A 24,948-nucleotide genomic window follows, 5' to 3' on the forward strand; every position below is an offset into this window, starting at 1 on the left:
CTCTCTTCAATTCTATAAAGGCTGAGAGGGGTGAGGAAGATGCAAAAGAAAGGTTGGAAGATAGCAGAGGTTGGTTTATCACCATGACATAACAGTGCAAGGTAAAGCAGCAAGTGCTGATGTAGAAACTGCCACAAGTTATCCAGAAAATCTAAGATCATTGATGAAAATGGTTACACTAAATAACAAATTTTCAATGTAGATGAAATAGCCTTCTATTGGAAGAAGATGCCACCCAGGACTTCCATAGCTAGAGAGGAAAAATAATGGCTGGCTTCAAAGCTTCAAAGGATGGGTTCTCTTATTAGAGGCCAATGTAGGTGGTGACACTACACTGAAGTCAATGCTCATTGACCATTTTGAAAATCCTAGGGCCCTTAAGGATGACGCTAAGTCTACTCTGCCCATGCTCTATAAATGGAACAACAAAGCCTGGATGAGCCAGCTGCAGTGGCACAAGCCTGTAATCCCAGCTACTCAGGAACCTAAATGAGAAGGGTCTCTTGAGTCCAGGAGTTTGAGACTAGCCTGGGCAGCATAGCAAGACCTGTATTAAAAAATCCTGGACAACAGCACATCTTTTTACAGTATGGTTTCTTGAATATTTTAAACCCATTGTTGAAATCTACTGCTAAAAAAAAATCCTTTCAAAATATTATTGCTTATTGACAATGCATCCAGTCGCCCAAGATGTCTTGTGGAAATGTACAAAAAGTTTAATGTTTTCATGCCTACCAACACAACATCTATTCTGCAGCCCATGGATCAAGAAATCATTTGAACTTCCAAGTCTTCTTATTTAAGAAATACATTTCACGTGGCTATAGCTACCCAAAGATGATGATTCCTCTGATGGATAAGGGCAAAGTTAATTAGAAGCCTTCTGGAAAGCATTTGCCATTCTAGATAGCGCTAAGAACTATTGTGATTCCTGGGAGGAGGTGAACATGTCAACATTAAGAATAATTTGGAAGAAGTTTATTCCAGCCCTCATGGGTGACTTTGAGGTGTTCAAGACTTCCGCAGAGGAAGTCACTGAAGGTTTAGTGAAAATGGCAAGAGACCTGGCATTAGAAGTGGAGCCTGAAAATGTGCCTGAATTGCTGCTATTTCAAGAGAACATTTTAACAGATGAGTAACTGCTTCTCACGGAGGAGCAAAGAAAGTGGATTCTTAAGATAGAATCTACTCCTGGTGAACATGCTGTGAACACTGTTGAAATGACAACAAGGAATTTATTATAGACTATCACATCAACTTAGTTGATAAAGCAGTGGCAGGTTTTGAGAGGATCGACTCTTATTTTGAAAGAAGCTCTACTCTGGGTAAAATGCTATCAAACAGCATTGCATGCTATGGAGAAACTTTTCATGAAAGAAAAGGTCAATGCATGTGGCAAACTTCATTGTTGTCTTATTTTAAGAAATTGCCACAGCCACCCCAACCTTCAGCAGCCACCACCCTGATCAGTAAGCAGCCATCAACATGGAGGCAAGGCCACACACCAGCAAAAAGATTATTATGAGTTGCTGAAGGCTCAGATGGCTGTTAACATTTTTTTAGCAATAAAGTATTTTTAAGTTATGTGCATTTTTTAGGCATGAAACTATTGCATACTTAATAGAATACAGTATTGTATAAATGTAACTTTTATATGCACCAGGAAACCAAAAGTTTGTGTGAATTGTTTTATCACAATCTTCAGTTTAGTGTGGTGGTCTGGAATCGAACCCACAATATCTCCCAGGTATGCCTGCATAAGCTTCCAGCCTGTTGTCTTTTTACTACAGCAAAGAGAGCAGATATGTGTAGCCACTCTCTCATTCTTCACCTGTAACAGACATCACTAATTGACCACAGCATTCTTCCTTACCACCTGAACTCATGCTCAGAATCATTCTTACCACGATTCTTCAGACAGCCACCACCAGTTGAATACAGGTGGCACAGGAGATATAACAAACCTATTGGCCATTCCTGGACAAGACTATCTTACCTTCATCAATTACTTCATCATCTAGTTAACTTGGCATATTAAAGCTGGAGGGGGATTTTTTCCTCTAGAAACCCTATGCCAGGTTCTATTTCCAGTGGTGTATGTGGTTGACATTGATTGTGTATTCCTCCAAGGCAGAATCTTGGTCATTTTCATACACCATAACCAAAAATGGAAACTAACACAGATAGACACTAAACTATGTTTTGATGGATGAATGGATGGATGGATTTAGTGATTGAATAGGCCCTTAGAAACAGGTCCAGGGTGGAAAAGAGCCTCCACTGCTGATAGTTTTATAGACTTTCACTTCAGATGATGGCTTGACGCCTTTGTGTCTCCTAGGATTGGGTTGTCAATCTAGAAAGCACTGTCCATCTTCCAAACATCATTTATCTCCATTAATCAGAGGATATTATTAGACATGGTGCTGCTGAGGTAGCAAATTAGTTAGGGCTTTTAGTTCTGGGCTGTGATAAGGATTTGGGAAATGTGTTCTGCCAGGGGAGGGCGGGTACATGGTCTCTCTATTACTCTGGCCTAATGACAGCTGCTAGCACTCTGTTGAATGATCAATAACTGGCTGCCAGTCCACCTACTCCTCACTGGCTATTTTAAGGCCTGCCACAGAGATCTACCATGGATTCATGAGAAAATATTCAAAAACAATGAAGCCCATTGTTCCTCCTGTCTACCAGGGTCTAGCTTTGACCTTAGTCATAGATCCTGGAGATGCATGCAAACCAGGAGTCCCTTCAGAGGGGCACAGTTGGAAGGCATTTATGACAGGGCAAAGGATCAGTCATTGCCATGCACTTAACCATTGATTGGGTGCTGTTCCACTGGCGCCTGGGCTTCGGCATTGTTGGGGAGAATTTGAGGTTCCAGCTATTTTGTCTTTCGCTGGATTGCTTTTCATTTTAGTTGCCTGTTTCCAAAAGAAAGATCCTAGTTTAGAAGAAGAGTTGCTTTTATAAGGACAGAGTAAAAGAAATAAAAGGAGCATTCCTTCCTTTACTTACTTGTTTTGTGTGCAGAAGCCTTCATAAGAACTTAAAGGACCAAGGAAAGTTTTTACCCAATAAAAATTTGTATTGGTTTGGAGTTTATTTACCCTGTAATACATGATAGAATTGGTACCACATAGGTATTTTCTTTTATCATACTCTCTTGGAGAACAGATGACACAATCTCATTAATGGTAATGATGGCTAATCAAAAATATTCAGTATAGGCTGGGCACAGTGGCTCATGCCTGTAATCCAAGCACTTTGGGAGGCTGAGACTGGTGGATCACCTGAGGTCAGGAGTTTGAAACCATGTCTCTACTAAAAATACAAAAATTAGCTGGGCGTGGTGGTAGACACCTGTAATCTCAGTTACTTGGGGGGCTGAGGCATGAGAATCACTTGAACTCGGGAGGCAAAGGTTGCAGTGAGCTGAGATCATGCCACTGCACTCCAGCCTGGGTGACAGAGTGAGACTCTGTCTCAAAACAAACAAACAAACAAACAAAAAAAACAAAATCAAAAAAACCCCTCAGTATAGACTAGTTAACTTCTTCTTAGAAATACTTCAGGGAGAGATCCAAGATGGCTGATCACTAGCAGCTCGGGATCGTAGCTCCCAGTGAAAGCGCAGAGAACGAGAGGACGCCACACTTTCAGACGAATTTTTGTTGCTCATGGACCAAGAGATTCCCAGTGGAGGAGCCCCACGGGTCGCCAGGGCAACTCTTGTGGCCGGCACGGCGGTTTTGCTGGCGCCTCAGCGCGACAGTTCTTGGTGCAGAGTCCGGAGATTCCCGGGCAGAAAAGCACCATCAATCTTAACACCACTGTTTTGGCCGGTGCAGTGGATTGCTCAGATTTCGGCACTGGGAATCAACAAGTTGGACGTCTGCTCAGAGACCTAGTTAGAAAGTCGGTAATTACAAAGATGACAGAGGGATAAATATATAATGAAGGGAAGAAACCAGCCTAAAAAGGCAGAGAATACTTAAAATCAGAATGCCTCTCCCTCTACAGGGGATCACAGTTCCTCATCAGCAACGGAACAAGGCTTAATGGAGAATGAGTGTGTTCCATTATCAGAAACAGGTTTCAAAAGGTGGGTGGTAAGAAACTTCTGTGAATTAAAAGAACTTCTTCTAACCCAATGCAAAGAAATGAAGAACCTTGAAAAAAGGTTTGACGAAATGCTAACGAGAATTGACAATTTAGAGAGGAATATAAGTGAATTGATGGAGCTGAAAAACACAACATGAGAACTTCGTGAAGTATGCACAAGTTTAAACAGTCGAATTGATCAAGCAGAAGAAAGGATATCAGAAGTCGAGGACCAGCTCAGTGAAATGAAACGAGAAGACAAGATTGGACAAAAAAGGATAAAAAGGAATGAGCAAAGTCTCCAGGAAATATGGGACTATGTGAAAAGACCTAATTTACATTTGATAGGTGTACCTCAATGTGACGAAGAGAATGAATCCAAGTTGGAAAATACTCTTCAGGATATCAGGAAAACTTTCCCAACCTAGCAAAGCAGGGTAATATTCAACTCCAGGTAATACAGAGAACACCACAAAGATATTCTTCAAGAAGACCAACCCCAAGGCACATAATCGCCAGATTTATTAGGGTTGAAATGAAGGAGAAAATACTAAGGGCAGCCAGAGAGAAAGGTCAGGTTACCCACGAAGGGAAACCTGTCAGACTTACAGCAGATCTCTCAGCAGAAACCCTACAAGCCAGAAAAGAGTGGGGACCAATATTTAACATCCTTAAGGAAAAGAACTTTCAACCCAGAATTTCATATCCAGCCAAACTAAGCTTTACCAGCGAAGGAAAAATTAAATTTTTCGTGAACTTAGAGATTTCACCACCACCAGGCCTGCTTTACAAGAGCTTCTGAAAGAAGCACTATACATATAAAGGAACAACCAATACCAGCCTTTCCAAAAATATATCAAAAAGCAAAGAGCATCAACACAATGAAAAATTTACACCAACTAATGGGCAAAACAGCCAGCTGGCATCAAATGGCAGTATTAAAGTTATAGATATTCAAATTGGATAAAAAGCCAAAATCCATCGGTATGCTGCATCCAGACCCATCTCACATGCAACGATACACAAAGACTCAAAACAAAGGGATGGAGGAAGATTTACCAACCAAACAGAGAGTAAAAATAAACAAATAAATAAAAAGTAGGAGATGCAATTCTCGCCTCTGATAAAATAGACTTTAAAGCAACAAAGATCAAAAGAGGCAAAGAAGGATATTACATAATGGTAAAAGGATCAATGTAACAAGAAGAGCTAACGATTCTATAGATCAACGAGACAGAAAATTAACAAGGACATTCAGGACTTGAACTCAGACCCGGAACAAGTAAACTTAATAAACATTTATAGAACTCTCCACTTCAAATACACAAAACCTCACACCTATTTCAAAAGTGACTACATAAATGGAAGTAAATCACTCCTCAGTAATTGCACAGCATTTCATAGGTTTAAATGAAATATTGGTTGGCTGCTTGTTTGTTATTTTCTTCCCTTATTCCTTCCTGTCTACATCATTAAGTATAACTATTGGTATAAAAGAGGTTTTCAATACCCATTTCTAAACTGCATTCTAGCCTGGGCAAGAAAGCAATACTCCCATTCTCTCCCTCTCCTTATCTTCCTTTTTCTTCCTCTTCTTCATTCTTTTTTTTTTTCTTTCTAAAAAAAAAAATACTTCAAATTATAAAAAGTGTGTAGAGAATAAGCTCATGTTTCTATCCCCAGCTTAGAAATAAAACATTATAAAAACAGCTGAACCTCTCCGGTGATATTCTTTTCTCTAACCTCGTCCTCGAAGGAGCCGCCATACTTACTGGTGTTCATCAGTCTTACCCATGTCTTTATGTACGTATTCATAGTGGCATTTTGCACATTTGAAAATTGCATATAAATGGCATCAGACCAAATATATCCTTCTGGGAATGGACTAATTGAGCTCATCAGTATATGTGAGATATTTTTTCCTCTTTAGTACATGTAGGGAAAATTTAAGCTAACTTTTGGCATCAAGCAATGGATTTTTCCAGGAGATTTGAAAGTCAAAAGGAGTGGGTGCCGAGGGTGGGGGAGTACACTTCTGTAATCCCAGACCAGGTTAGACCTCCCCATTACAGACTCTCATCACACCCTGTTCTTCTCTTTAATATGTAAACACAGTGCTTTTGATCATTTTTGTTTAATGATAAAATAATAAATAATTATGTCATGTCTGTCTTTCCTGCTAGAAGGTAAGCTCCCTGAGGGCAGGGACCATGTTACATCTCACTCACTGCTGTATCCCTTATACTTAGCCCATGTTTGGCATACAGCAGGCAGATAAATGGAAAATGCTTTATTGCCTACAGTATACAATTCAGATTTCTCGGAGTTGCATGCAAGGTCTTTTGTGATCTGGTTCCCATTTCCATCTCAGGACGTAGTTTCTGCTCCTCCTGTCACCTGACCCTTGCCCCTTTGCCTCCTAAAACACCTGTGGTTCCTGAGCTCTCTTGGGCCTCTTGCTTTTGCACATGCTGTCCCCTCAATCTGGATTCACCGACCTTTGTTTGCCCACCAAGCTGCCTCTCATTCCTCAAGGCTCATCTGAGATGGCAGCTCCTGTGAATGGCACCTCCTGCGGTAATGACTACAGGCAGAGCACTGTGCTTATCCTCTGTGTTCCCAGTCACTATCAAATTCCTCTAGGGCTTTTTATTTATTTATTTAGAGACAGAGTCTAGCTCTGTCACCGAGGCTGGAGTGCAGTGGCGTGATCTTGGCTCACTGAAGCTTCCACCTCCTGGGTTCAAACAACTCTCCTGCCTCAGCCTCCTGAGTAGCTGGGATTACAGGCATGTGCCACCACGTCCAGCTAACTTTTGTGTTTTTACTAGAGACAGGGTTTCACCATGTTGGTCAGGCTGTTCTCGAACTCCGGACCTCATGATCCGCCCACTTTGGCCTCTCAAAGTTCTGGGATTACAGGTGTGAGCCACCATCCTAGCTGGACTTTATTAATTAATTTGTTGAAAAATATTTACTTTCCTCTTATGCAAGTCAGGTCTTTGTTCTAGAGATACAGAGATGAACAAGACATGATCCCAGTTATTTACAAATAAGTCAACAGGATCTACGAAGGAAATACATGGGGAGATGTGCAGGGTCATTGGGTACTCTTCTTGAGGGAGGGTAGTTGAGGAAGACCTGTCTGAGGGGCTGACATTTGAACTGACATCTTTAAAAGGATGTGAATCTGGGTGTGGTGGCTCACACCTGTAATACCAGCACTTTGGGAGGCTGAGGCAGGCAGATCAGCTGAGGTCAGGAGTTCGAGACCAGCCTGGCCAACATGGCGTCTGTGTATACTAAAAATATAAAAATTAGCTGGGCGTGATGGCAAGCACCTGTAATCCCAGCTACTTGGGAGGCAGAGGCAGAAGAATCACTTGAACTCAAGAGGCGGAGGTTGCAGTGAGCTGAAATCACACCACTGCACTCCAGCTTAGATGACAGGAGGGAAACTTTGTCTCAAAAAAAAAAAAAAAAGGATGTAAGCAAGTCAGTTATGTGAAGGGCTGGTGGCAGTATTTTCCAGAACGCACGTCCCCATGGCCATTCCTCCTCCCTGAGGATAGGAATTGCATATAATTTATCTGCGTCCTCCTCAATGACTGGTGTAGCACTCAGAATACAGCAGGTGCTCAGTATGACCATCAAAGTATTTAATAAATAAATGAACCAAATTATGTTGACTTGGAATGGACCTTAGTTATCAAACTTGCAACAGGCTTATCTCACATAAAATATTTATATCCACCAAAATCAGATCATTCTCAGGTGCTAATAGCTGTGGGAAGAAAGGAATTCCACTGAATACTGAGACTAGGTGATACCCAAGTGAGAAGAGAAAGGGGTTTGCCTTGTTGTTTGTGTGTGCTTCTATTAAAGTACCCTATGCAGATGCTTAGCACCAGGCTTGGTGAAGCCTGGCCTCATAGTTACTGACTTGTCATTAATGTTTCCACAGCATTAAAGATAATTATCCCTGATGAAGTGGTTAGTGTGTACTAGGCATGGTCTCGTTTAATACTCACAAACCCCTATTATTATTTCCATTTTACAAATGAGAACATGGAGACTTATCAAGGCCTTACAGTAAGGAGAATGGGCTTGCACCCTGATGTGTCTCATTTGGAAGCCTGCGCACTTAACCCTACAGCCCAGGGCCAGCTTCAGGTGTGAGAACTGGGTTTGCACAAGGTCCTGTGCTTAGAAGGAGCCTGTACCTGATTAAATGCTTTACTGTTGCCATCCAGAAATTCTTAATAATTTCTGAACAAGGGAACAACCTTTCATTATGAACTGGGCCTTGCAAATGATGTAGCTGGTCCTGCCTATACCCACCCTGTGTCTGGTATGAATACATCAGGTGTGGTGGGCATCCTGGTTTTTTGATGACCCTATGTCAAATGTTGTATGCACTGAAGTCCAAAACACAAACTCCTTTCCTCAAGATCTGTATGCTCAAGTCTAAAAATACATAAGCCTTTTCTGCTGATAAAAGTAATACAAGCACTGGACGTGGTAGACGAGGGGACTGCAGTTTTATATATAGTGGAGCAAGTTTTTAAAGGAGAAAGTTAATTATGTTGAGTATATAAAGCCCTGTGTCTTCTATATAAACTTTTATATCCTGCTTATAAATTTCCCTGTCCTTAGAATGATTTTAGACTCACTCTGAGATGGATACCTGAAGAGAAAACCCAAGCATCTGTATCACCCAGGGGAATCTCAGTTATACTTGTAGTTTACTTTTATTCATTAAGTGCTAATAAGCATCTTTGACTTCTTACTTAAATAGTAATTAATTTGTGTTGTATTCGTATTCCTCCTGGCAAACACCTACCTCATTTTGAGAAGATGAGTTAGCTCATATCTCATACATTCCTTCCGCCTTCTCCAAATCCAGCCTGTCCACCCTCAGCCTCCTTCCCTTTGCTAAAGCTGAAACTAGCCCCAGTGGGGTTTACCACTTGATCTCTCCTGCTGGTGATCCCTGGGCCCTCTCTTGCCATCAAAGGACTCATATTGTGGAGGCTGCAGTGTTGTGGCTGGTCAGGTAACTTCTGTTACTTAGCAACTTTCTCCAGCTTTGTTAAGTTGGGCTGTTCAATCTCCTTAATGAATAAGAGCATCAAGCCAGGTAATTGATGCCTGGACGTTTAGCTTATGAATAATTGACTGTCTGGGTAATCCTAGATACATTTCCTCGATCAGATTGTACAATGGAACAGTCATGTCATAGCCAGTGTCGACTTCTTTTTTTTTTTTTTTTTTTGTCCTAATCAGTTTTATGATGTCAGAAATCAGCTTTCTTGACCCATAGGCTTGGGTGAACAATGGAAGCAGTGATCCTCCCAAAGCCAGGACACGCTTCCTCTTTCCTCCACAAGAGCTCAGCATTTCCCCTTTAGTTTGGGCTTAGAACAGTTTCAGCTCTTCTTGCTTATCTTTTCAGGTATCTTTTCCCACATACATCGGGAAGGCAATGTGGTCTAACGGGGAGGAGGGGACTGGGAATTGTGTTTCCTGGGCAATGCCAATCACTTACTCTGCAGCTCGAGGACAACCTTTGCTTGTCTGACTCACTTGTTCATTCATTCATTCATTCAATACACATATTGAGTGTATCTCCTGTATGCCATGCACTGGGGATTTCATGACAAACAAGGTTAGCCTTGTCTGCTTTCATGGAGCTTATATTCCAGTGAGAGCTCACAGATGATTAAAAAAAAAAGTAAACAAGTAAAGAAACAAGTTATTTTCAGGTAGTAGTAAGTGCTAGGTTGAAAAGTAAGAATGAAGTAATGGGATAGAAAGTGAGTGATATGGGGATGGGGTAGATGGAAGTAATTTAGGTCAGGGAGGTCCTCTCTGATGAGGTGACATTTGCTAAGAACTGAATGACTAGGAGGAGCCAGTCAGGTAAAAACATGGAAGAAAGAAGATTCTAGATGGTGGACCATGAAGTCAAAGTTTCTGAGATGGGAATGTTTGAGGAACAGAAGGAAGGCCACGGGGCTAGCACAGAATGATGGGACTGTGCTGTGTGGCAAGGTTGATGTCCACATTGGCCACTCACCTTTGATACCTTCCAAGACCACAAAAAATCTGTGTGACCTCCCCTGTCAGTCATGGGGGCTTGAAAAGGGGATATGGATGGAGCTAAACTTTTCAAAATCTATGCCTCACCAGTGATTCAGACAGTGACTCTCTTCATATATGCAAATTTGATATTGCCAAAACTCAGCTCAGGTTAATTGATTTATTCAGCATATATTTATTGAGCTCTAGACAGCTTTTTGTGGCAGTAAGCATATAAAATGTCTAAAGTCAAGTCCCTGCTCTCATCAAACTTATATTCTGTTAGGAAAATAGACAATAAACTAGACTACTAAATAAAATATAGCTATAAGGTATATAAAATGACAAGTGCTTTAGAAAAAAACAAAACAGGAGAGGAAATGGTGGTGGGGCCAACATGGTTGAAAAAAGATTTTTTTTTTTTTGAGACAGATTTTCACTCTTGTTGCCCAGGCTGGAGTGCAGTGACGGAATCATGGCTCACTGCAACCTATGCCTCCTGGGTTCAAGTGATTCTCCTGTCTCAGCCTCCCAAGTAGCTGGGATTACAGGTGCCTACCACTACACCCAGCTAATTTTGTATTTTTTTTTTTTTTTTTTTTTTAGTAGAGATGAGGTTTCGCCATGTTGGTCAGGCTGGTTTTGAACTCCTGACCTCAGGTGATCCACCCACTTTGGCCTCTCAAAGTACTGGGATTACAGGCATGAGCTGTAATCCTGGTTGGTTGAAATTTTAAATAGGGTTGTTAGGGAAGATTTCACTGAGAGGGTGACAATTGAGTTGACACCTGAAGGAAGTGTGACAGTGAGCCATGTGTCTATCAGGGGGAAATCACTCCAAACCTCCCTGCCACCTGCCTGCCTCTAATCTGAATTCTGCCTCTTTTATGAGACTTCTCTCTCTCTCTCTCTCTTTTTTTTTTTTTGAGACAGAGTCTTGCACTGTCGACCAGACTTGAGTGCGGTGGCACGAACTTGGCTGACTGCAACCTCTGTCTTCTGGGTTCAAGAGATTCTTGTGCCTCAGCCTCCTGAATAGCTGGGATTACAGGTGTGCACTATCACTCCTGGCTAGTTTTTGTTTTTTAGTAGAGATGGGGTTTCCCCATGTTAGCCAGGCTGGTCTCAAGATCCTGGCCTCAAGCCATCTGCCTGCCTCAGTCTCCCAAAGTGCTGGGATTGCAGGCACCTGGCCATTTTTAATGAGACGTTTAATCAAAATACTTATCACTGTCCTGCTTAAAACCTTGCACTGCACTTAGAACAAAACATCAATTGCTTACCATGGCTTTTAAAGTCTTATTTAATCTCTTCAATTCCCCAAACTCATCTTCCTTTCCTCTCCCCTTTGTTCCGTTGGCTCCAACACAGTGACCCTCTTTCTGATCCTTGAACATGCAAACCCATTCCCATTGTGGGGCAGAGCCCTAACCATTCTATCTGCCTAGAAGATTCTTTCCAGAGATTGTCATATGGCTGGTTCCTTCTTCCCATTCAGGTCTTCTCAACTCAGAGGTTTACCTGACTCACCCAAGCCCTTTGTCCACTCTCCACCACATAGCCACCCCCACTCAGCAGTTATCAAAGTCTGTCTGATCAGGAAGAGTTACCACTTATTCACAAACGAGGCAGTCATTTCCTTCTGCAATGAAACTGGCCGGTTATGTATAATGTGCTCTTTGGAGAAAAAGGAGGTTATAAATGTGAAATGAAATGTAACAGAGTACCTATCTACCATATTGTGAAGTTTACAACCCCTTAGAATATGACATCCATTTCCAGAGCCCTCTATTGACCACCAGACTTGGTTCTGAATTTTAAAAGACTCAGTTTCAAGTGCATGCAAAAGTTTCTACACTGCTCAGGAAGATGCAAGAGCAGAAAAAATGGATGAATCACTGTTCTTACAGAAAGAAAATGAAGTCTGAAAGAATTGTAGAGAAGAGTTTTTAGGTTTTTCATGTTTGTAATTTACTAGAACTTGGATACTGAGCCCATGATTGGGTCAGACTTTCATTGTCTTGTTACATTTTAAAAAGTTGATAAATATAATAAATTCTAAATAAATATACACGGGAAAAATGGAGTGGGGTGGTATTTGCTGTAAGTATTTTGTTTGTAAAGTGATGAATAGTAAGGGGACAGCAAGTCTGCAAAACGGTTCTGGGCTCATGTGTTAAGATATTGTCAAGGTCAAATCATGTCAAAAGCTGACATACTCTTTCACTCCAGTTCACCCCAAATGGCTTAACCCAGACAGAAGACATGGACCTTGGAAGGTGAGGTGTCCACCATCACTGCCACCACCACCACCAATCCACCCTCTTTAATTCCCAAACAGGAATTCACTAGGTCAAAATATCTTGATTCCCCAGGCTGGCACCTTTCAGTAGGGCTGTGTTTAAGGCTACAGGAAAAAACAAAACCAAAAACCAAAAATAAAAACAAACAAAACCCCACAGATGATAGTGAAATAAAGAGGTATCTGTGTAAGTTTCTTTTAAATCTACTTTTTGGTGATACATTACCAGAGGATGGGAAACGAAAGATGTTTAATAAAAAGAGAGAGCTGTTTAGCTTCTCTTTAGTAAGGAATGCCTACCATTTCTGGTCCCTGAAGGAAGAGAAAGGAGTGTGTTTATGTGAAGGTTTTGTCTGCCCTATATCCAACTGAGAAGGCTGCTCAATTTGGCCTGCTGGAAGGAACTCAATGAAGGAAGAGGGCCAAGATGGCTGCTCTTTGTCCCCAAGCCTCTCCACCCCCAGCACACCAGGTGAACACATCCTCCCTCCATTTCCAAAGGTTCAACCACGAATGAGTCATTACTGTTATTTCAATTTGGTGCACTTTTTTCCTTTTTGAATTCAAGAGACCCATCAATTATTTAGGGATCCAAGATGATCTCAGGGACTGACACCTCCCTCGGTCTGTATGGCTTTTCTGAAGGGAAACCATCTGGCCTTCCTTAACTTGTTCATCCCTGGGCTTCTCTCCCTGCTCGTTAAGGTGTGGCAGCCACAGAGAGAGCCAAAACCATCAATATTTCACAGACGTAATTAAAGTAAGCTGAGAGCTGTCAGCCTCTTGCAACTGACTCCCTTTTCCAAAACAAGCACGTGGCATCTTGAGCAGGGGGCGCAGAGGGAGAAATGGGCATTTGGCTAAAGTTGGGGTGGAGGAGTGAGAGAGCCCAGTGTTTCATGTAACAGGATCTCCTGGAGTTATAAACCTGCCAGACTGGAGCAGCAAATTCCTTGGCCCTGCAGGGCTGCCAGAGAAGCGGGGCTGGCCTCTGGGGCTCCCTTTTGACAACTCTTGAAAGGGACAAGAAGTTGGGCAGTGAGGAACCACAGCAGCTGATCTGCATCCACCAGTCTAGTGGGAATTAACCCCAGGACCTCAGCAAAGGCGTCCCAAATCAAGGGGCAGGGGGTGGGTGGGTGAATTATGGGGTACCCGTCTCTTCGTGACTGTCTGCCCCATCTCACGTGGTCCCCAAGTACCAAGACCAGCACCACCATCCAGCTGGGCGGGCAGGGGAGCCGGGAGGCCTGTGATTTATACATCTATTAATTACCTCCAGCATGGAAGAACTGCCTATAAATACAGTGGCGCTTTAGATAAAACTTTCATGCAGCTATTTAGATCCTTTAAAATATAAATGATTTCCTCTAAATTTTTTATCGTAAATCAGGGCATGGAGCTAGGCGACAAGACGCCGATTTCCCCCCTGATGGGAGCAAAGCCTTCACTTGTTTTCCCTCTTTCTTTTTATTTTCTACCTTTCTTTTTCTTCTTCTTCTATTTTTTATTTTTATTTTTTTATTTTACAGAGGCTGGTTAATGGCTCTGCTTCTCTCTGTGAGTCTGGAGCTTAAGGGGAAGTCAATAAGCGTCAAGAAGCTTTACCTCTTTTTCCTGGAGACTGTGTACTACGTGGCAAAAGCATGTGGTCTCTGGTCAGCAGACCTGAGTTCAAATTCTATCCCTGCCACTGATTCAGTGTGACATCTTGGAACTCACATAACTTCTCTGAGTCTTAGTTCCTCCCCCTGTAAAAAAGGGAATAACAGTACCTACCTTATAGGGAGGGTTCTGTGAAAATTAACTGATAGAAGGTGCAGAACCAGCACCTGAATAAGAGCTCATGAAACAACGAGGTGGATACTGTTAGACAAGTCACTTCACCTCTCTGAGCTTCAGTTTCCTTATCTACATAGAAAGGCTAAGGGGGTAATGTTCACTTCTAGGGATTTATTGTGAAGGCTGAATAAGACAACAGCAGACTCTGAGCTACTTGCAGCAAGAATCATGTGGACCCCATTCATCGCTGTATGCCCAGACCTAGCATACGCTAGACACAGAGGAGGTCAGTGAGTATTTGATGAATACATAAGACAACAGAGCTCTACTTGTGGAAGACCTTACAGAACCATCAAAACTTGATTTCCATTTATGACGATGGGTTTGGCTTCCATCCTCTTTCCCAGATTCACACTTAGGATGTTGACGTATCTCCACCGGGGGGGATGATGGAGCCTGTCTCCCTAGCCCTTTTGTAGTGATGAGGCAGCTGAGGCTCAGAGCCCACGAGTGACTTGTCTAGGGTCGCCTGGCAGGTTAGCCATGTACCCATATTTGTTTTTGTTTTTATTTTTTTGTTTTTGAGATGGAGTCTCGCTCTGTCACCCAGGCTGGAGTGCAGTGGCGCGATCTCGGCTCACTGCAACCTCCACCTCCCAGGTTCAGGCAATTCTCCTGCCTCAGCCTCCTGAGTAGCTGCGATTACAGGTGCGTGCCACCATGCCCAGCTAAATTTTATATTTTTAGTACAGACAGAGTTTTACCATGTTGGTTAGGATGGTCTCAATCTCTTGACTTCATGATCCACCTGCCTCGGCCTCCCAAAGTGCTGGGATTACAGGTGTGAGCCACCGTGCCTGGCATGTACCTATATTTGAATCCACACCTCTGGTGCTCTGTCCACCACCTCTTCTTTTCAAGCTAGCTGGGTAAGAGAAATGGCCTAATTATTTGGCCGTGGAAGAGATGAAAACCCACTAGGTCACATGGAGAATTGACATTATGGCTTAGAACTTTAAGATGCCTATGAATTGCAGAAGAGGAGAGCAAAACCAGTCCTTGTCTCCCAGGATGGACTCACTGAGTCCAGATAGCACAGAGCTAGCCATGCTGCTGATGAGGCAGATATTCTCAAGTCGAGAGCTCAAAGATGAACATACGGCAGGACTTATGGGTGAAGGGGGGAGAATAAAACAGACAGGCACTGAATGTAGGAAGTGATTAGAAATAGTCTCCTCAGCAGTAGCATCTCAGATTCAAACTATTGAATCTGATTCTCCATGAAGCAGTAGAATAAATCCTGAAAAGCTGAGAACCTTTCTCTTCCACTGTTAACCTAGACAATCCAATTCCTGCATAGCCACTAGAAAGTTCCCAGTTCACTCACTACACTCGAGCCATTCAAGCCTTCTTGCTCTTCCTTGAACTTCCTGAGCTTGCTCCCACCTCAGGGCCTTTGCACATGCTGTTCCTTACATCTTCCATTTTACCCTACAGGCCTTGGCTCAAAGGTCACTCCGTCCTTTTCTACCCATATATTCTCTATTTCAGGGCTCTGGTTTATCTTCTCTGTACCAATTATCACTATCCGAGGCTATCTTTTTTATTCCTTACCTTATGCAGAAGCCTCAGTTCCATGGGTATATGAGGGGCAGAGGTAAGTGGGAGGTGGGAGTGAAGTGAGTGGGAGTGAAGGGTTGTCTGTTTTGTTCACAGCTGAATTCCTATCTTCTATCATGGCGGCTGCCTTATAGTTGCCCAATAAATGTATATGCAGTGAAAGAATGTAACTAGGAAGGTGTATCAGAGATCCCTCGGCTGGGTCCGCTCATTTTTCAGATGGGGAAACTGAGGAGGTAAGAACCTGTTTGGAGTCCTGCTGCCTGAGTCCCAGGGCTCTGTCCACGGTGGGTCACCTGGGGGGAAGGGGAGGGCTCCTGACGCGTGGCGATCCCTCACGGATGCTCGGCCTCCGGCCCCTGAATCCCTCTGGGCGTCTCGTATCCTCTGAGCCCTTGCAGACAATGCAAGGCAGCGGCCGTCAGACGAGTCCTGCAGCAGCTGCGCAGGCGGCGAGTACATGTGAGAAGTTTGTGAAAGGAGACCAGAGAAAGGGAGAGGAAGGCAAGTCCGTGGCTTTGAACACCTGGCCAGGCAGCCCCGCCAGCTGCCTCGCCGCACGATGGCATCTTGAGTTCGGGCCCTCCTATCGGGGCCATCTACCATTCCACCCTCCCGGCCCGCTTTTCAACTATCCAAGGTAGGGCTTGGGAATGAAGGAGGGTGGGGGTTGCTGCTGGCTTCTCCAAGTGCAGCCTGTGCCGGAAGCTTGCCTGGAGCCTGGCCAGCCTCCGGAAGCAAGAAGAGAAGTAAACAGGCTTACTCTACTCCCTCAGCCCTGGGCTTGGGAGGTGGGATAACTAGTGCCAACCCAGTATATCAGTTAGGACTAACAAAATTGAACTCCAGAGTCAGACAAACCAAGGCCCCTATCCCCACGCCACCACTGCCTAACTGAGTGGCTTTGGGCGACTTACTTAGTCTTTCTATGTCTCCTTTTTTCTCATCTGTAAAATGGGGATCGTGCTATCAACCTCACAGGCCTGATTTGGAGACTCAGTGTACACAACATTTCTAAAGCATCTAGTTTAGAGCCTGGTACACAGGAACCACTCCATAAGTGGCCCTTCTTGTCACCATCATCATGGGGAACCCCCTGGCCAGAGTTCACTGATTCAACATGAATTACATTAAGCTCTTAATGGTGCCTGGCCTCTAGACTCAGGCACTGGAAACACAGACAGAGTTCTTCAAGGAGCAGAGACCACAAAACATCACGTTCTTACTAAGAGATAATAAGGGAAGATGCAAAAGACACTGGAAGCTCAAAGAAGGAAAACTCCTTGAGTCTCCATGAAACTTACATAATTAGGGCAGGATTTAAAAATAATAATGAGTCAGGTGACAAGGGTCTAGAGTAAGTTTTTCAAGTTGAGAGTTCCAGATCCTCTGCAACCAAAATCATGGACGCCTACTAAAAAACGCTTTAGTTTTTGTGGTCAGCATCTCTGGGTGTGGGTGCGGTATTTATTTATTTATTTAGAGACGGAGTCTTGCTCTATCACCAGGCTGGAGTGCAGTGGCACGATCTTGGTTCACTGAAACCTCCGCCTCCTGAGTTCAGATGATTCTCCTGCCTCAGCCTCCCGAGTAGCTGGGACCACAGGTACCAGCACGCCCAGCTAATATTTTTAGTAGAGTTGGGGTTTCACCATGATGGCCAGAGTGGTCTCGATCTCTTGACCTTGTGATTTGCCCGCCTCAGCCTCCCAAAGTGCTGGGATTAAAGGCCTGAGCCACCATGCCCAGCTGTGGGTGCTGTATTTTAAGAGGTTGCAGATAATTCCTACTCATACTAAAATCGAGAACCACTGGCCCACAGGAAAATGCATCTGCCCCCAGGCCGCTACCCACTTTGCATCTCTACAGGGCTAGTCCTGCTGGAGAATATGATGTTCTGTGCCCTGACTTAGCCTTCTATGTGGCAAATCTATGACCCTTCTAGACTCTGAGCTCCTGAAGCAGTGTCTACTATATCTGCAAGACCTTCCACAAGACTCTGCTGTTAGCAGACATTCAGAAATGCTTGTAGAATGGGGAAAATTCTCCCTTTGATGCCACTTGCATAAATGCCCTCATGGTCCTTACATGGACCTTCACAGATTTTGTTTGGTCTACAAATGATATGTGTCTATATGTGCGCGCGCGTGTGTGTGTAATTGTAATTTAATGCCATGGTGGGAAGGGGGGGTGGTAAGTGCTCTCTAGTTTACCATAGTTTCACTCTTCCCTTTTATCCACCCAGATAAAGTTACTCATCTATTTTGCTAGTTTTGCACCTGATAGAATTTAAGTTTACAAATTCTGGAAAGTGTAGAGGCTGTTATAAATTGCCATCTAAGGCTGTCCTTCCAATTGTTTTCTATACGGTGTTTTTCCTTTTTTCTTCTTCAGTCTCCAGTCTGTTATCTCCAAGGCCTTCTCAAAAAGACTGGTTCTTAAGGATGGGTGTCATCTTACCGCTGGCTGCCTAGAACTGCCAATAGACCTTCTTAGAGGGGAAGATGGGAAAAACCCTGAAACACATGGGAGCAGCAGACACAGGTGTGTTTTTTGATCTGTGATCCTAATGCCTGGGGATGCTGGAGGGGCTGGTAAGGTGAAGGTCAACTTTGGAGGCATGCAAGGACCAGTTGGTTTAGTTCTGTCTCTGACTCTTGCCTGACCTCTATGCTGGCCAGTATCTCCCAGAACCCTGAGAGGACAGAGCAGAGAAAGAGAATGGATATGAATCCTTTCTTACCCAGTTTCTACGGGTTCAGCTTCACAGACAACTAGGGTAGTATGGAGTGAGTATGGGTTTTGGGGCATCATGGGGCCAGGCAAGATACAGACTACGTATCCTTACATTTCATTCCCCTTTTCCCTTTGGGCTTCCAGCACAGGGAAGAAAACAAAGACTGAGTGGTCTTAAATGCTAGTGAGTGATAAAATAATGCTGTATTCAGCTCTGGGGAGCTGAGTGTCCCTGGAGATAAGTTCCTGACATGCTCAAAATGTGTTTCATTCAAATTAAACAGAATGATAGCCTTTTGGTAAAGCTGGAAGTCTTTGTTAAAGCTAAGCAATCATCTTATGCGCTTTTTGTAGGTAAACTGAGGCCCAGTCAGGGTCATCTATACTCGGTGTCAGAATGCAGCCCCAAACCCAGCCCTCCTGAGGCCCATGGTTCTGATGTGTATTCTGCACTTCCAGAATCCTGCCACCCTTGTACACATCTGTGTCTTGTTTTTGAATCTATGTCCCTTCTACTGCTTGCCAAGTTTAGAGTTAACTTTCTGCGGTGGATATTAGACTGGTGACTCCTTGAGCGCCAGGATGGAATCCTGTTCACATCAGTGTCCCAGCCTTTGGCATGGGGTTTGGCATAATGCAGGTGTTGGGTGAATGGAGAGCAAGGACCCACAGTATGCACCTGCAGACAAACCAGGCTCCATGGGGATGACTCGGGCCACCCCCACTCCCACATGCTTTCTCTTTAAGTTGAGGAAAAAGAGAGAAACATGTATTCAATGACATCAATGTGCCAGGCACTATGCCATGTGCTTATCCCAGTGTATTCCTCACTACAATCAATGGGAAGGAAATAATCATCCCCATTTTACAGATGGGGACACCACAGCACAGAGACATCGAGGATATCTAATGGTCTCAGCCGGCAAGAGGCAGAGGCACATTTTGATCCGAGGCCAGGGCCTAAGCCCCATGGCACCACGTTGCAAGGAAGTTTACTGAGCACCAGTTTCGTGGCTCAATGCTTTTCTTCTTACTCTGACTCTGAAGATCTTCACCAGAACCCAAGGAGGCAGACGGTAGTGCAATTCCCATTTAAGAGCAGTGGAAGCCGGGCGCGGTGGCTCACGCCTGTAATCCCAGCACTTTGGGAGGCCGAGGTGGGTGGATCACGAGGGCAAGAGATCGAGACCATCCTGGTCAACATGGTGAAACCCTGTCTCCACTAAAAATACAAAAAATTAGCTGGGCATGGTGGCGTGTGCCTGTAATCCTAGCTACTCAGGAGGCTGAGGCAGGAGAATTGCCTGAACCCAGGAGGCGGAGGTTGCAGTGAGCCGAGATCACGCCATTGCACTCCAGCCTGGGTAACAGGAGCAAAACTCTGTCTCAGGAAAAAAAAAAAAAAAAAAAAAAAAAAAAAAAGAGCAGCGGAAACGGAGGCTCAGAGGGCTACGCTTGGCTCTAGGCATCTGGGCTTAGTCTTTTTCTCACCATCGCAGAGCGGGAACCAGAAGAGGGGGCTGGCTTGGATGGGGAGAAAAGCGATTGGAAGGCGCCGAGGGGAAGAGGGAGCCCGGATCTGTCAGGGGGTCCCCTTGGGATAAGGGGTGGTCCCCTCCACCACCCCACTCGTCTGCGTTCAAATTCTGGGAAACCCAGCAAGCACAAACCCTGCACAATAGCAGGCAGGGTGAGGTCTCTAAGCCCTGAAGATCGCTCTCCCAGCGGAGGCGGTGGCCCTGGCGAGGGGGTACAGCCGCACGTGCGGGTTTTCTCTCCAAACCGGAGTGCGGCGTAGCCGCGGCCCAGGATTCCCCATCCATTATTCACGATGTTTACTAGCGCGGAGGAAAGGAGAGGAGAGAAGAGGGAAGTAGAGAGAAAAAGAGGTTAGGGGAGGTGGAGGCCGGCAGTACTAACCCCCGAGAGCCCTCAAGTTCAGAAACTACGGGAAGGAAGACCAGGAGGCTAAGGCGCCTGGCGCTCAGTAGGCCGTTAGTAAATATTTGTAAGACGGATGGATAACTGGGTGAGTGAGTGAGTGAATGGGCAAATCACTTAACCCCTCTGACCCTTTTTTCCTCATCTGCAAAACGGGATAACGTCACCTACTCCATACAGTGGGTATGAGAATTCCATGGGCGAACTCTAAATTGTCTAGCACATATTAGGAACTCTTAAATGGTAGCTGTTGTCACGAGGAATAGGCTTGCAAGCGCTGGCTGCCTAGCAGAAGTGAACTGACCGACTCCCAGGCTAGAGGGCCATCCGAAACTGTCGCTATTCTAAAACATACTCCATAAGCTTCTTTAGACTGGAGGGTTGGGGAAAGAGAGAGTGGGCCAAGTTGCCTCCCTCAAATGAAAGCAAGAAAGGCTAGCGTGTGGAGGAAGCCACTCCTGAACGAGAAGGCAGTTACTGCCCCTACCTCCACCCCGGAGCGCGGTTGGGGGAGGGGCGGGGCAGGGGTCACCTGGGGCTCGTTCTGGCCGCCCCTCACCCTCCCCCGAGCCCGTCTGGGCGCTTGGAGGCGCCTCCTCGCTGCGCCGCGGGGCCGGACTCTGGTGGACGGCTCGGGCGTGAGGCCAGGAGCGCCCTGGAAATGGGCAGTTTGGCGGCAGCCGGGCCGACGGTGTGTGTGTGTGTGTGTGCGTGTGTGTGTGTGTGTGTGTGTGTGTGGTGGGGAGGGGAAGTTGGAGTAGGGTCAACTTCCTGCCCCAGCTCAGCCCAAGGCTGCCCTTTTATTCCGGCAGTTCGAGTTGGGACGGGACAGAGTGGTTTGGGACGGGACAGAGTGGTTTGGGACTTTTGGGGTGGGGTGGGGGAGGGAAGTCCACGAAGAAGAAAATCAGAAAGGTCTGGCGAGTTGGAGCCAGGCGGGGCGGGGCGGACTGGGAGAGGCCAGGCCAGGCCGGGGTATAAAGGCTGTTGAGGGGGCGGCCGCCGCGGGCGCAGAAAGGCGCGCCGCTAGCTGCGGTCTCGCCTCGCCTCCCAGGCCGCCCCTGCGAGTCCCGGGCGCGTGAGCACGCCTGCGCGCGCCCGGGCCCTTCCTGGCAGGCTGCTTGTAAGATGAGTGAAGAAGCAGGTGGGGGAGAGGGGAGGCAGCGAGCGAGAGGGCGAGGGGAGCGCGGGCGCTGAGCAGCGCTCACTTGGAGCGCGGCAAGCAAGCTAGACAAGCCTGATTCCATGTCCCCCGCTGCCACCCTGCCAGGCGCGCGAAGATGATGGCCATGAACTCCAAGCAGCCTTTCGGCATGCACCCGGTGCTGCAAGAACCCAAATTCTCCAGCCTGCACTCCGGCTCCGAGGCCATGCGCCGAGTCTGTCTCCCAGCCCCGCAGGTACGTAGTGGAGCATAATTACCGCTCTAAGGCACATTTTTTGACAGACACTAGCTTCATGTTTTTTTCATGTCGCCCAGAACAATCGCCGCTGTCTGAACCCCTCTCCTTGTCTCCCCCGCGTTCTCTCCCGGCACGCTCTCTCTCTCATTCATGTCTCTGATCCACACGTCTGTTCCAGCAGAGCTGCTGCCTCTGTATTAATTTTTATGACCTGGGCTTTGAGGAGAGGCATCTCGGTTGCTTGAAAATGTGTTTTAATCCTGAGTTGACAGTATTCCCCACTGACCGTGCTGTGCGCCTTCTCGCTTGCAGCTGCAGGGTAATATATTTGGAAGCTTTGATGAGAGCCTGCTGGCACGCGCCGAAGCTCTGGCGGCGGTGGATATCGTCTCCCACGGCAAGAACCATCCGTTCAAGCCCGACGCCACCTACCATACCATGAGCAGCGTGCCCTGCACGTCCACTTCGTCCACCGTGCCCATTTCCCACCCAGCCGCGCTCACCTCGCACCCGCACCACGCCGTGCACCAGGGCCTCGAAGGCGACCTGCTGGAGCACATCTCGCCAACGCTGAGTGTGAGCGGCCTGGGCGCTCCAGAACACTCGGTGATGCCCGCACAGATCCATCCACACCACCTGGGCGCCATGGGCCACCTGCACCAGGCCATGGGCATGAGTCACCCGCACACCGTGGCGCCTCACAGCGCCATGCCCGCATGCCTCAGCGACGTGGAGTCAGACCCGCGTGAGCTGGAAGCTTTCGCCGAGCGCTTCAAGCAGCGGCGCATCAAGCTGGGGGTGACCCAGGCGGACGTGGGCGCGGCTCTGGCTAATCTCAAGATCCCCGGCGTGGGCTCACTCAGCCAGAGCACCATCTGCAGGTTCGAGTCTCTCACTCTCTCACACAACAACATGATCGCGCTCAAGCCGGTGCTCCAGGCCTGGCTGGAGGAGGCCGAGGCCGCCTACCGAGAGAAGAACAGCAAGCCGGAGCTCTTCAACGGCAGCGAACGGAAGCGCAAACGCACGTCCATCGCCGCGCCGGAGAAGCGTTCACTCGAGGCCTATTTCGCTATCCAGCCACGTCCTTCATCTGAGAAGATCGCGGCTATCGCTGAGAAACTGGACCTTAAAAAGAACGTGGTGAGAGTCTGGTTCTGCAACCAGAGACAGAAACAGAAACGAATGAAGTATTCCGCTGTCCACTGACTGCTGCAGGGCGCAGCGTCGGGAGCTGGGAGAGCCTAGTGCTCATCCCCCCCGCCCCCCGGGTTGTGGGGGATGGTTATCCGGAACTCCGAGGTGTTTCCTGGCAGGTTAGGCTTTCCTCTCCGAAGCCACAGACTTTCCCCCTTTGTCCCGCCTGGTTGCCTCCGGCCTTCTTTTTCTCTTTCTTTCTATTCCCACCAAAAAAGTTTTGGCGCTGGGAAAATATTCCAGAAGGGCGGGCCTGAGGGTAATTGTGCTGTCCGTGGTGCTGAAATTTGCCCTCTTGCGGGGGACCGCACGACCTCGGCGCAGGAGCCCCAAAGCAGAGGATAGTGAATTGGCCCAACCGCCCGAAGCTGGGGTGAAAAGGCCCCTTTGCTAAGCGCAATTAGGCAAGGGGTGAAGGGACTCAAAGGAAGTGATAAATAATAATACAAAGTCTAGGATATCTAAGGGGGACACAAACATGCACTGAAGATTTATTAGAGTATATAAAATACATGTATGTTTCCAAAGGATAGCCTTATACTCCCTTCTTTGCCTAAATTCTATTCATCTTATCCTTTGGTTTGCCGTAAATTCTCATAAGGTAGCATGAAGATTAGGTTCAGGGAACATATGCAGGGAGTTGCCGGCTCCAAGTTGCTATTTTTCATGGTAAGCAGGGCTCCAAAAGAGGTGGGCCCAGTCTGGCTACTGAAAATTCTGGGATCGCTTGGCTGTTTGTAAGCAGGTGCCAGCACCAGCTCCGGCCATCTTTCACGATCTGCTGGTGTTTGAGGGGTAATTACTGCTTGCTGGAGAGCGGGAGTTGGTAGTGTTCATACCGGCTGAGGACTCTCTGACCCCAGCTCTCTGCTCTTATCAGATTGCCAGCTATGCGTGGAGTCGGCTGCTGGAAAGTGACTGTAACTTCTCTGCGTTATATGCAAGTCCTTTCAACACGTCTAACCTCGTTGCGCTTTTATTATTATTGTTATTGTTAACATCGTTCATTCTTATTATTTATTTAACTCTGCTTCTTTTCATTCCCTTTATGTGGGTGTCTTTTGGTGGAAGTTCACTTACAGTTTTGTGAGGGAAGAGGAGTGGGAGCGTTGGCCTGAACCCTTCTCACCCCAGCCCCTCTGGCCGAGTCAAATTTTATTTTATTTTTTCGTTGCTTCATGTAGTTTGTGTGTTGCTGTGTGACCTTTGGTTTCATTCTCTGAATAGATACAAATAAAATATTAAGTTTTCTTCTCTCTTTACCCCCTGAATTAACTTCTAAAATAAATGCTTTATTTTTCAACCCGAATCAAAGTGGTTTTATTTTTTCTCAGAGGCTAAGGGGTACTAGCTTTGGAAAGGATTTAAAAGGGAGAACCCCAAAGGGCTGGGCTGTCAGTTTCTACTGACCAGCCCTCAGCCATCCCCTCTCCCTACTCCTCTTCCCTGGCAAACTCACTCGGATTTCCTCCTGGGAGACCCTGCGGCTTGTGTCTCCACTTAGGGTTTCAAGGCACTTCCTTTCTTGTTTCCCTGTGTGCCAAACTATAAGACTGCTCAACTTGGCTAAGCTAGTAAACTTTGAAGCCAGACTAATGGGAATTCGAGTCCCCAATGCCTCCACTCACTGGCAGAACCATCCTGAGGCTAATTTCTTAACTTCTCTAAGCCTTCAACAAGATTACTTGTCTGTAGAATGAAGGGGCCAATACTTATTTCGCAAGGTTATTTTTAGGACTAGGTAAGATTGTTTATTTAAGACATCTAGTAGTGCTTGGGTTA

General features: G+C 46.0%; 1 protein-coding gene across 1 annotated transcript; it reads left to right on the top strand.

Annotated features, from left to right (window-relative positions):
* The first annotated feature begins 21,572 nt into the window (after window positions 1–21,572).
* POU4F3 (POU class 4 homeobox 3) lies at window positions 21,573–24,475 on the top strand. Its single transcript, XM_012458378.2, has 2 exons — window positions 21,573–21,966; window positions 22,282–24,475. The coding sequence occupies exons 1-2, from the start codon at window positions 21,847–21,849 to the stop codon at window positions 23,176–23,178; spliced, it is 1,017 nt and encodes a 338-aa protein (XP_012313801.1). The 5' UTR covers window positions 21,573–21,846; the 3' UTR covers window positions 23,179–24,475.
* Window positions 24,476–24,948: the final 473 nt, after the last annotated feature.

The sequence above is a fragment of the Aotus nancymaae genome, unplaced genomic scaffold (assembly GCF_030222135.1).
Source record: "Aotus nancymaae isolate 86718 unplaced genomic scaffold, 86718_ANA_hifiasm-v0.15.2.pri h1tg000064l_1, whole genome shotgun sequence".
NCBI lineage: Eukaryota > Metazoa > Chordata > Mammalia > Primates > Aotidae > Aotus > Aotus nancymaae.

Coding starts and splice junctions, on each gene's coding strand:
- POU4F3 (XM_012458378.2), top strand. CDS start 21,847: ATGATGGCCATGAACTCCAAGCAGCCTTTCGGCATGCACCCGGTGCTG. Junction 21,967..22,281: donor TCTGTCTCCCAGCCCCGCAG/GTACGTAGTGGA, acceptor TCTCGCTTGCAG/CTGCAGGGTAATATATTTGG.